Source organism: Cuculus canorus, chromosome 7, assembly GCF_017976375.1.
Source record: "Cuculus canorus isolate bCucCan1 chromosome 7, bCucCan1.pri, whole genome shotgun sequence".
NCBI classification, from domain to species: domain Eukaryota; kingdom Metazoa; phylum Chordata; class Aves; order Cuculiformes; family Cuculidae; genus Cuculus; species Cuculus canorus.
The window spans coordinates 30773393-30786129 of record NC_071407.1 but is presented as its reverse complement, the minus strand read 5'-3'; the positions used below and the strand labels follow the sequence as shown (position 1 = coordinate 30786129).

At 39.9% G+C, this 12737-nt stretch overlaps 1 protein-coding gene across 2 annotated transcripts in view; it reads right to left on the bottom strand.

Moving 5' to 3' along the window:
* DOCK1 (dedicator of cytokinesis 1) overlaps positions 1 to 12737 on the bottom strand; it is a 321093-nt gene that overhangs the window by 235312 nt on the left and 73044 nt on the right. For both annotated transcript variants that reach the window (XM_054072202.1, XM_054072203.1), the window contains exon 23: positions 11791 to 11899. In XM_054072202.1, the coding sequence (XP_053928177.1) occupies positions 11791 to 11899 (109 nt within the window). The remainder of the gene's footprint in view (positions 1 to 11790; positions 11900 to 12737) is intronic.

Below are 12737 nucleotides of genomic sequence, written 5' to 3'. Positions count from 1 at the left end.
GAGGGAGTTGTGAATTCAAAAGCCCCTAACAGTCTCTGCTTCTACAGAAAGAACTCTTCAAGAGAGAAAGAAACCTGTCAAATAACTTCAAGCAGCCACCATGGGAAGTCTGCTAATGCCTGCTGACCACTTTTAAAGGAGCAAAAAACAAACAGGTCAACAGCTTAGATGCAAATTTCAGAGTGACACAGCTTTTATTGGTAGTTCATTTCAACTGTCAAGCTTGATCATCAAATATTTCCATGTATGCTTCAAGGACTACTTACACGATCAGAAATCAAGCTCATAACTGTAATTACGCCAACAGTCCCACTAAGTACATGCTTATGTGTTTTGATGGATGAGGACTCTCATGACCAGTTATAAACTGCAGCCATTGCTGTGTTTTCATCTGCTTATCATTCAAAATGCATGTAGCAATAAATGTTTAGTAACACATACTAAAAAAGAGCTCGCATTTTAAATCTTGAATTAAAATTTCACGCTGTGCTGGCACAATCATTAAAATTAACACTTTCATAGAGTAAATGAAGTACTATCAGCTAAAACTATTCACAACATCAATTTAAAGCCTGTAGATACAACAATTATCAGCAACTTAAGTTGTACTTTATGGACTAACAAATTAAATTTTAATATCTTAAAATGTAAAGTAAATATTGAAAGTATACTTCCCAATTTCCAGTCTCAACTGACTCAGTGGTATGAGACAGTGAATATGATCAGACAAGTAGGCTCTGCAAGGCCCATGATTAAATCTATATCTGTGTAATCTAAAGGTCTACTGAAATAACTTTTTGCTGATATTAACTCTCGTAAAAGAGCAGCTCTCACTGTAAATTTTGCTCTGCTCGAAGCTGCAGCTGAAAGTACATCTTTTGTTAGCTGCAGCCCAATTGCAATGCAGGTTACTCCCAGGATACTGGAATACATAAGTGAGGAATATTGAAGTCATCAGACAAAAAACTTGTTCTCATATTTTCATGTAATATCAGGATAAACAAGTAGGCAATCTGTTTGGGTATTTTTTTTTTTTTTTTCCACTGAAAGAATTAAATTAGATAACTTTCCACTCTTGATCAGCACTGGACAAAGGTTCAAGTTCCTCATTCCTGCAAGAAGTAGCTGGTGAACTAAATCAGAATCTTAACTTCATAGCTAAACAGTGACACACAAGACATTTGAAAATTCAAAACAGCACCAGAGAAAACAGATAATGGAGAACGTTAATTCTTTGATTTTTAATCAAGTTTTTGCAGCAATTGCCATGTGATCACATTAGATACACACACAAAGCTGGAAATATCAGTCTCACATACTCAGTCAATAATTATAGAGTTTCAAGCTGGGCTGCAATAAAAATTTTACTGCCCAAAGGGGCTTCTCTTTGTGGAAAACAAGTTACAAATTATTACTACCCTTATCAAGTTACAAAATCATTCATTGTAAGTACTACAAAGCACACAAATAAACTAGCAAGGGGGAAGAATAAAAACATAAAAAAAGACAGCACACTAAATGAATAATGTACTCTCCCTGTTACTGAGTTAAACTTCTGTGTACACTCACTGTTATATTGACACTTAGGGTATTATTGGATTTTTTTTTTCCCTGGGATGTGATTCACATGTGAGTCAAGGATCAGCACGACATCAACAAGTGCAGAGGAGCCTCTGAGCTAACTCAAAGTACCTTTCGGTATTATGTCTCATCCCTTACCTCTCCCTCTCTCCACCACACAAAACCATACACACAGCTGTGCACTCACAGAAATACGTGCTCATTTCCCCTTTATGAATATTATATCCATACATAAAAGGTATTATACCACAGCCAAAGTACAGACATACAAAAAGAACCATTAGCTGACACTTATTACATGAATCAGCTGCCAATGCAACCTACTGAACTGCTAAGTCAATGACTGTAGCGCTTCAAGGATACCCTTCTAAACTATAAAAAAGGCAGTTAAGTATGCCAAGAAATAAAACTCACTAAGTGAAAATAATAAGGTCCAGAAAAGTCAAAGCTTTGCCTTAAATAGAATAAATTAAGCAATAATTGATGGTCACAGTTCTCTGCACAGCCAATACAGAGGATGAAACTCCTAGGTTTTATCGTTCCACAGAATAATTGCAACTTATTCCTTAAACCATCACAACCACCTCACTATCTAGAGCAGTCATCCTTTGCAACCTCTAAGATAAACTCATTGATGTGCTCATAATGACTTAACAGCTAATTGTATTTTCCTATTTTCAGAGCTAGCAGCTAAATAACGCAGAGGTTTTCTTCATAGAGAAGAAACAAATTCAGTGGTGGCATGTATCAAAAGATTAGTTGGTGGGGAAAAAAAAAGACTTGAGATACGGTAAGAAGGCCAGAATAAATAAGGCAAGTGCAAAGGAGGCATTATTTCTAATGGTGGTCCTTCAGAACATCAGTGAAGGGTCCACTGCAGCACTCTTGCTGCCACAACTCTTTTTTGCCCGATGGTTCATTTCCACACTGATGAATGAGACAAGAGTGGGACCTACCTAGAGAAAAAACTAAGACATCCCTCATATCTAAAGGTTCAAGGAGATTCCATGACTAAAAATTGATCCCAAGCCAGCAAATCAGAAAACATTGTCAACAAAACAGTCACTTTATTCCAAAAGGAACTACTTCTGCAATTTTTTCGGTGGAAAAAAATAATCTCATATCTAAAAAATAACCTCCTAAAGCACTTCAACACTTGATACATAAACAATGTAAACTAAAAGTATGATTCATTTATTTTTTAGAACAATAAAATGAATCACAAAACCCCCAATCACTAAAATTTTCAGGAAGACAGCTCCTCCAGGTAAGTTCCTGAGTTTGTCATTTCTTCCTGAAGACAAGCACACATCAACAGTCTTTCCAGAAAGAGACTGGAGGGCAGATAGACACCTTCTCTTCATGTCATCAGGCAAACATAAGCACCGCAGCTAAGATTTGGGATTTCCAGGCAATCTGAATCCTCCTTCATTCAACATTTCCCTGTAGAACCCTGCGTAAGTCCCTTCTCTGGCCCTAGCTCCCTTCAAGCTCTCCCTAATTTTAACTTCAGAAAATACAAAAGACCAGAGAGTACTTTTCCATGGACTCTACTCTTCTGCAAACCTCTGAGCTTGCTGCAGATGTCTCGGACAGCTTGATTTAGTGCAATATCCGCGCCCATGGCAGGAGGGTTGGAACTGGATGATCTTTAAGGTCCCTTCCAACCGTAACTATTCTCTGATTCTAGATGCCCTTCCTCATCAAAAGCAGCACTTACCTTAAGCACGCAGTCACCAGTGCCCGAAGTCACTTAGTCCACCTTTTGAAAAGCCACATCGATTCTTGTTTCAAACATTAATGATCCAACGTAACAGCAAGCCTCAAAACTCAGATCCATATAGAAGTGTATATGCATAGGAACACATTTAAGCAGCATTACAAGATCAGTATAATTACAGCATATTTCATAGGCCATTTGGAAACGTGTCTTAAATATGTTATGCCTCTAAGCCAGAAAGTCACACTGCAGCCTGTGTGTTCAGTAAGCACTGTCTGCAAGCATCTCCATTACTTTGTCACATCTGGTAGCTGTTAGTACAGCTGAGAGCTTGTGGAATAAGCAAAATTACACTACACTAGAAGGGGACCAACAACATGGCACTGTATTGCACCATAGCATCCTTCCACCACTCAGTAGAAGACAAATGGTCTCCACAAACACTTCTTTGTCATATGGAAGCACACTAAAATAAGACAAGGTAGCCTTGCTAAGTACCTTAAAACTTCTGATTTATTTGTGGATAATAACTATAAACAATGGCAGTTTTACTAATTTACTCGTTTATGACACAGTTGAGAATATTGAGGAGTCTCTTCATCAATACAAACCAGAAAATCCTACTGCAATAGTAAAAATGGTCACTGGCAAATGGAAACAAAGCAGCACAGAGTACAGCAAAGCTATCTGGCAAAACCAAAAAATTCTAGCTTTTATGCCATCCTTCGGTTTACACTGAAAAGGAATGTCAAAAAACAGTAACAAAAGCTTCTTTACAGTAGCTGTTTAAGGAAACTAATACTAACTTAAGATTGTCATTAGATTGAACAAATGACATTTGCAAAGTACTAAACAAAATGTATTCTGAATAGCACGCTACAAGTCTTGTCTAGGATTTAAGTTCATCTCTTTATACTACATGAAAGCAAAAGTAATTAATTTTAAAAATTCATTTTCTGAAGTCATTCATTTCAGACAGTATGCCTAGCCTCAAAATTAAGATAAAATATCTTTGTCAAGTATAGCATATTGTTATGAACTCTTATTTGATGAAGGAATAAATTTGTTTTACCCGACTCAAGTTGTACATGGTGTTAATGTTAATTTTCATCTTTTGTGTCATTCAACACAAAGCACCTACCTTCTCCACACAAGCACTATCCTGGATGGCATTCTATTATGCTCATCAATCCAGACAAATTAAGCCCAGTCAGCAGCTGGATGAAATAATTTCCAGGGATGCCTAAACACTACTTCTGAGTTGCCCCAGCTATAATAGTCATTTGTTCCAAATCATAACTGAACCAGCGCCTCTGGCATGAAATTTGGTGTAAAATAGCATAAAGTATGATCACAAGTACAGTGGCATTGCGCCACTATTGTATTTGTTGCCAGTATAACAACGGACTTCTCCATACAGGTTCTACAAGACAAATCTCAGTCTAAGGTTGCATTTTGTTACTCAACTAATTACAAACAATGGTTATAAAGTATTCAACCTGTTGGAAAAGCCCTGCAGACTAAGCAGTCCCTTTTGCTTTCTTCCAGGTACCTGAGGAGCTTGTATTCTATTTCCCTGTCTTCATTTAAATGCTTTTCTGTGGCTTTAGCAATAAATGCTTAATATTAGAGTAGAATAAAAGTATGATATGGATACTGAGAACTGTGCATCATGCGTTAAAAGTGACAAGGATTATTAAAAAACTACACAGAGGAGAATTTGCATTAGTGAAATGTTATCACCTTCCACCCATCTCTCTGTGGTCACATTACTGAATAATTTGATATACAAACCTACTTTATTGAGATAATTTAAAGCACAGAGCACTAACTCAGCTACCAGCCTATCTTTTTCCAGTCATCCTGAACAGCAGTACAAAATCACGCCTAACAGCAAACATTAGAGCAAACCACAAGAACCCTGCTGAGAATAGTTCAGCTCCCTCACACAAACACAGCCGCAATCAGACAGTCCTCATAAATTCGATGCAGCTGGCTCAACTGCCCTCGGTTCAGAGAGATGCAAGCAGAAACATCTGCATATTTATCTAAACTTGAAACGTCATGCTAGGCTTCAGCTGAGCTCACGCTTGAACAGTAAAAGGTTAAGGAAATATCACGCACCAATTAGCAGAAAACAGGACTAAAAGCAGGAAAGCTCAATACACTCGAAACGATTAAAAATATGTGCACATAGCAAATGCTGCGCACTTTACTTAATCGAGTAATTCTTAAAATCAAACTGATAATTGAAAAAAAAATTTTAATCTCTCTGCTACTCATACAATTACTGCAGCCCACTACCATTCATCACACAAGAAAAACTTTTGTTACCAAGAGGATGACCAAAATAGCCATCACTGTTTGAATTTCCCTCTCAAGTTTTGACAACTGCACACTTGAAAAAATAAAATCAAGTGTAAAAGTGGGCTCTGAATGCCTGCCTCCATCACAGTCAACTGTGACAGACATATAAAAAAAACCCTAATAATTACATTTAGTTAACTAACTACAAAAAAAAACAAATGCTCCTGTTCTGAGCACTGTAAGTTATACTATACCTGCTTCTCAAATTCAAACCCACAGGATTGTCCAACGTAGCCTTTACTGCCTAAGATGAAAGTGGCTTTCATTCATTCTTACACCTCCATGTTTCAATTGCAATATATTTGGGTCCACGAAAAAGTACAGATACTAGTAGAGCTCTGCTCAGATCGTGTTCCAGGAATATATGGATTTTTACCTATTTATTGTAAAAATACATAGCTGAAGCACTACAACTTACATTTAAAATGACCTTTTAAAAATGTTTGTAAACTGTTATGATTTTGTAATACCAAAAGCTCACAAAAGGAAACAGAAAAAAAAAATACATACATGCATACACTAAGCCAGTATAAATATACTATACAAGTGTAATAGGAGTGGGTGACCAGTTCTTCAGCCACAATGTGACCTTTTAGTGCACCAACACAGCTGGCAACAAACAAGAGCCAGCACTGAGGTTACCTCCAGAGCCCCCTCCTCTGACTGACACCACATCTGAGCAGGGACAGATGGACAGATGACACAGACATGCCTCTCCCTAACTCCAGTCCAAGTCAAGGCTTCTTGGAGGACCCTGTGCAAAAAGATCAGGTCATTGCCCTTCCCAGCCATGAGACTTGGAGTCAAAGCATCCTCAGCAATGCAAAGCATGGTTTTGGTGCACTAAAAGGATTTTGCAGATAAACAGAGCTTTTACTTCTTTGTTTGTTGGTTGGGTTTTTTCTCCCTTTTAAGTCTAGAGAAAAATTTAATCAATGCTGTATACAGTTATACCTTCTTGCAGTCAGCAAAACCGCTATGTACCACTTTTAGCATGCCATCCACAGAAAATACTCCCGATTTTTTTTCCCTAAAGGCTAAAATTGAAGTCAGGTTTGCAAAGCAGCCACATATACAAATTCATCCCTACACCCAAAGAAATTTTAAATAACCATAATCCTAAAAGAGGTACAAATTCGAAGTCTTTTTTTGTGCCCTACAAACTTAAATCCATGTACAATTCATACTGTATTCTTTTGAGAAAACTTTTTTTTTTCAAATGTACCAAAAGCTTTGAAATATTCAAATTAAAAAAGGGGCAATTTAAATGCAAAATATCAAGTAACTGAAGACCCGAGTTACAGTCAGAAACAGCTCATCAGCTTCCACAAGGACATAAATATTTGAATAGATAAAGAGTAATTCTTGCTAAGAACATAAAACTGTAGTCATTCATTCTCCCCCGCACAGCGTCAGCTTGAAGTCTGCTCTCTTAACAGACAGGCTGGGGAAAAAAATAAAACAGTATAACCAGCCCAAAGAGAAAAGTTGCAAACATTTCAACAAAACTTTCCAGTGGCAGTTCTGCTTCATGTTGATAAACTATCGAGACAGATTATAATTTCTGCAAGGAGAAAGTGAATTATTCAAATGTGTGAATTAAGCATCCATCTCTCTTAATGTGAAGCACCTTAATTTTCCATGTAGGTCTTTTCAACTTCTTATCTCTCCAAACAGACCTATTTTGTACACACTTGTTTAGCTTCCCCAATATATATTAAAAACAGTTTAAAAAAGCCTGAAATTGCTACAGCTAGATCTACTGATTATAACTGCACAACACAGGGACCAAGCAACTTATCTGCTTATCTTCATTAATTTTCTACAAAACCTCAGAGCATCTAACAGCACAACAAACGCTCACTGTGTCACACCAACAGCTCATAAAGCCCAGCACTGGTCCCCAAAGGTGGCCACAAGAGATGTCATGTGCAGTTTCTGAGGTCCATTCCCCTCCTGGCTCCCCCAGTGTCCCTTAGAGGCTGTATTTCCATTCATTCTTTCAGCGTATCTATGGGCTGTAAATCCAGCTAACTTCTTTCTGGGCCTGCTGACACTGTCTGCCTCCATAAGCCCCTGTGACAGCAAGCTTCAGATATGATTTTTTTTCTTTCAATTGTTTTAAACTAACCTCCTACTGATGTCAGTGAATACACCCTACGTGGGATTTGGTGCAGAAGAGTTTCACAGGCTGCTCACTCACCAGGAAGGTGCACCATTCCCAATTCCAGTCCTCCATATCCCTTAAACTATAAAGAAACTATATTAATTTTCCCTAAACTATAAAGAATGAGAACAGCACGTGGCACACAGGATGAGGATGCACCAAGGCTGTCTAACAACAAAATGACAACCCTGCCATGTTTTCATTATCCCTCTGACTGACACCCAACACCATGTTGATTCCTCATCCGCTGCTGCACACAGTAGTGATGACCTCGGAAAGCTATCAGTTACCATCTCCTGCGGGAAAGCTGCAGAGGGAGCTGAAAGAGGGGAAATTTAGATTAGATATTAGGAGGAAGTTTTTTACCATGAGGATTGTGAAGCACTGACACGGGCTGCCCTGGGAAGTCATGGCTCCCCTATCCCTTGAGGTGTTCAAGGCCAGGGGGGATGAGGCTTTGAGAAACCAGATCCAGTGGAAGCTGTCCCTGTCCATGGGCAGGGGTGTGGAACCAGATGATCTTTAAGGTCCCTTGCAACCCAAACCAATCCATGATTCTATGACCCTATGACTCCAAGGCACTGCCCCAAACTGCAGCTGCCACCTTCAAGTAGACCATCATATAGGGATTAATTTACTCTTCCTGAGCTGCACTGTCCTGCATTTGACTACCTTGAAGATCACCTTTTAACACACTCAATTTTGTGAGGTCCTGCTGATGTTCCTCACCATGAGCATGATACTTAACTACTTAATTAGCAACCCCGGATCACTGATATAAATGCTGAATGAAGCCTGTAATGTCACGTCCGCTTTACACTGTTACTGACACCCTCACAGGAATCAAACAGCTTTGTAAGGCCATCCTCGCTCTCTCTCAAAAAGCCTTCGCATTTATCCACCTATTCAATATTTTTTTTCTTTGTAATAGAACTACACATTCCCAGTTACGGAAAAAAAGGGTAGTGCTTCAGTAGATATTCGAACATAATAAAAGCAATCTCATGAGCAGCAAAAAGCCAATACTAACAATTACGTATTCTAAGAGCTAAGTAATTGGAGTCCAAAGGAGATTAAAGCAATGAATAATGAATGAAAGATTGTCAAGGCTTTTGAAAGGCATCCACAAGCACACTTCTCAGAGCCCAATGTGGCTCATCTGTCAATGTTTCATACAGGTTACTCCACACAGGTAAATGCAGACAGTAGATGTGCTACACACAAGTTTGCAGAGATCTGAATACAAAACAATATAGACACTATGAAAGACACTGCTGTGATCTGATCTCTCCAGCCTTTGCCAGAAAGACTGCCTTGTTTTCCTGCATCTTATATGAAAACAAACAAATTATTTTGGGAGGTGGTTTTAATTACTGGTGGTTTTTAAGATATAAACTGTTGAAAAAGAAAAAAAGCTCATCCTCAATCTGCTTTCCTGAAGCACAAGTCTTAGGAAAGTCTTATGAAAATAAATCTTATATTCAATCCTCGTAATCTGAAAATGTACTATTTCTAAAATACCAGATAACACACTCTGAGTCACTGACTTAAACTTACCAATTTCCATTCAGGACAGATGCTTTGTCAACAGAATGAAAAATAACCAGGTTCCTCCAAACATGTAATACCCCTATTTTGTTATGAGATGATACAGTCTCAGCCTCTCTGCCTAAAATATTTGAATCACAGCTTTATCCCCCACTATCTACGCTGAAACAGCACGGTATTGCTAGCCTAAGACCCACACGCACTCAGCTACAAAGGACTGGTGTCTTTGACTTACATGTTTCCCTGGTGTACTCCTCTTCCCAGCGCCCTTCAAGAGGAACCTCCTGCACTGGCACAGGACTTTCCCACCGTCTGTCTCTGCCTCCCAGCTGCTACAAAAAATTCTTGTAACGCACAACTACTATATATCTGAGCAGGAGGATTCCTACAATTGGACAAGGGAAGAGCTATAGATGTCATCTATTTAGAATTCTCTGAGGCCTTTGACGTGGTCCCTTCACAACACCCCTGTCTAAATTGGAAAGACATGGACTTGACTGGTGGACTACTCGGTGGATCAGGAGTTGGTCGGATGGTCAAAGAGGACAGCTCAATGTCCAGCTGGAGATTAGCGACAAGTGGTGTCCCTCAGGAGTTCGCACTGGTACCAGTACTGTTTGAAATATTCATCAACAACACAGACAACGAGATAATGTGCACCCTCAGCACGTTCGCAGGTGACACCAAGCTGCATGGTGCAGCTGACATACCTGACGGACATGATGTCATCCAGAGGGACCTGGACAAGCTTGAAAAATAGAAATAGGCCTACATGAACCTCATCAGGTTTGACAAGGCCAAGTGCAAGGTCATGCACATGGGTCAGGGCAAACTCCAGTATCAATAGAGGCTGAGGGTAGGAGGGATTGAGAGCAGCCCTGCCCAGTGAGACTGGGAATGCTGGTGGATGAGAAGTTGGACATGAGCAGGCAATATGTGGTGGCAGCTTAGAAGGCCAACTGTATACTGGGCTGCAACAAAAACAGCACAGCCAGCAGGCCAAGGGAGGTGATTCTGCCCCTCTACTCTGTTGAGACCCCACCCAGAGTATTGTGTCCAGCTCTGGAGCCCCCAGGACAGGAAAGACATAGACCTATTGAAGAAGGTCCAGAAGAGGGCCACAAAAGTAATCAGAGGAATGGAGCACCTCTCCTGTGAAGAAAGGCGGGAAAAGTTGGGAGTTCTTCAGCCTAGAGAGAAGGGGAGACCTCACTGGGGCCTTCCGTTACCTAACAGGGGACTAGAAGAATAACGCAGACAAATTTTAGCAGCGTCTGTTCTGATAGAACAAGATGAAATGGTTTTAAAATAAAAGAGGGCAGATTCAGACTAGATGTAAGGAAGAAATTCTTTACAATGAGTGTCGTGAAGCACTGGCACAGGTTGCCCAGAGAAGTGGTAGATGCCCCATGCCTGGAAACATTCAAAGTCAGGTTGGAGTGGGCTCTGAGCAACTTGGATCTAGCGGAAGATGACCCTGCTCACTGCAAGGGGGTTAGACTGGATGCCCTGTCAAGGTCCCTTCCAATCCAAACCATTCTATGATTCCATACTGTCAAACTGTCCCAAATTCAAAGCCAATTCTTAAACCCCTTCTGATCATCACCTTCCAACTGACTCACCATAGCTAGGCCAAGAGTTCTGCCCTTTTATAAACTCCATTTGGAACCACAGGGAGAACTTTAGGTGTAACTTACCAAAAACGCTGCATATGAGTGTCTCTGAACTTGTCCATTGTAAAACAGATTCACTAAGAGAACATGGGACCAGTATTGGCACAATAACCTCAGACTTCTCTGGATAAAAAAAAATCCACCAGTGCTATAATTCAATGCTTCTGCTCTGTGATATCAATTCCTACATTCATTTGAGGTCAGAGACCACATTCCCAATTCCAAGAGCTAGCCAATGCCACCAAAAGTAGGTAACCATTTTAAAGGGCCAATGAAGAGAGGTGTGAGGTGGAGTTTGCAGTCTGACTCACTACTGCTTTTCCATTAAAACCATGTACTCAGGCTTAAGATACTATATTGAAGTTCTTGAACAGCCTAAGATATAAGCGCTTAAGAATACAAGAATCTACATTGCCATCAGCATCTTAAGGATAACGCCTTAAAAATACCTTAAAGTTAAGATTCTTCAAGTAAAATAAGCTGAACATCATTTAATGCTCAAGTTCTCTTTTTAAAGGTAAAAGTGATGTATTTGCAGCAATTTAAGTAAACCTACTTGTTTGAAGCACATTCCTTACACAGTCACAAACATTCCATTAGAAGCACTAAGTATTATCTGCATTTGAGGTAAAATACGCTTTTGGGCACAAACACAAGCATACAGTTCATCAACTGCCTAACTGGGGTTTAGGATGCAAAAGTAAAGCCAAGATGGAGACCTGTAAAATACGTACCTTCACTATGACAGTTTGATCGGAGATGCTGCTCATCATCTCATTGATGGACTTAAAGAGCTGCAGCAGGGACTCCCTGAAGTCTGCTTCTCCCTTGTTTTCATAAAGTCTGAAAAATAATTGGGTTTAACAATCAAAATAAAATGAAAATACCTCTTTCAAAAATTAAAGTCAAGAATTTCTACAAGTTTCTTCACTGAACGAAGAGTTTTCTTTCACAAAAAACTACAGACAAGACAGACTGACTGGGTTGGGCCAGCAGGAACAGCAGATTTTTATTTTCAAGCCTCCTATGTAAAATGCCACATTCAGTATTGTTGTTTATGCCTTCAAGTCACAGCGAATCCCTCAGCGGTGACCCAATTTCACGTGCCCACGCAGCAGTGGGATAGAGTCTCTTCAGCCTGCACAAGAGCTAGCAGATGTCTGGGAGGACCAATGCCAAGCAGCTCTCTGATGAGGAAGCCAGAGAGCATCCAGACAACTTGCCAGCAATCATTAAAATCTACCAGTGGCCTAAAGTGAGTGACCTTAAACTCTGGGAAAGAAAGAAAAAACCTATCACCCCACTACTTGCTGAAACACCATCTTTTTTTTCCATGGGAAGGGAGCACTAAAACTAAATAGTATTCACCTCTAATTTTTGGCTCACTAACCCTAAACTAGTTAAGGCTCAGCTTCCCTCAGCACAGCTGCCACAGAAGAACAACTAATCCACAGCTCAAGTTTGCAAGGCAGGTCCCCATGCCTTCAGGCGGGATTTTTCACAGCTGATCTGCCCAACAAGACCCCTCTCTCTCTCTGCCGGATGCTTTCAGGGGCAAAAACTGCCCTGACATGCTTGAGCAACACCAAAGGCAAAAAATACATAGCCAAGCTGAAAAGTATGGTCCACTGGTTCAATACAGCATGGGAAAAAATGCTCCTGAAACATTCCTGGACATTTT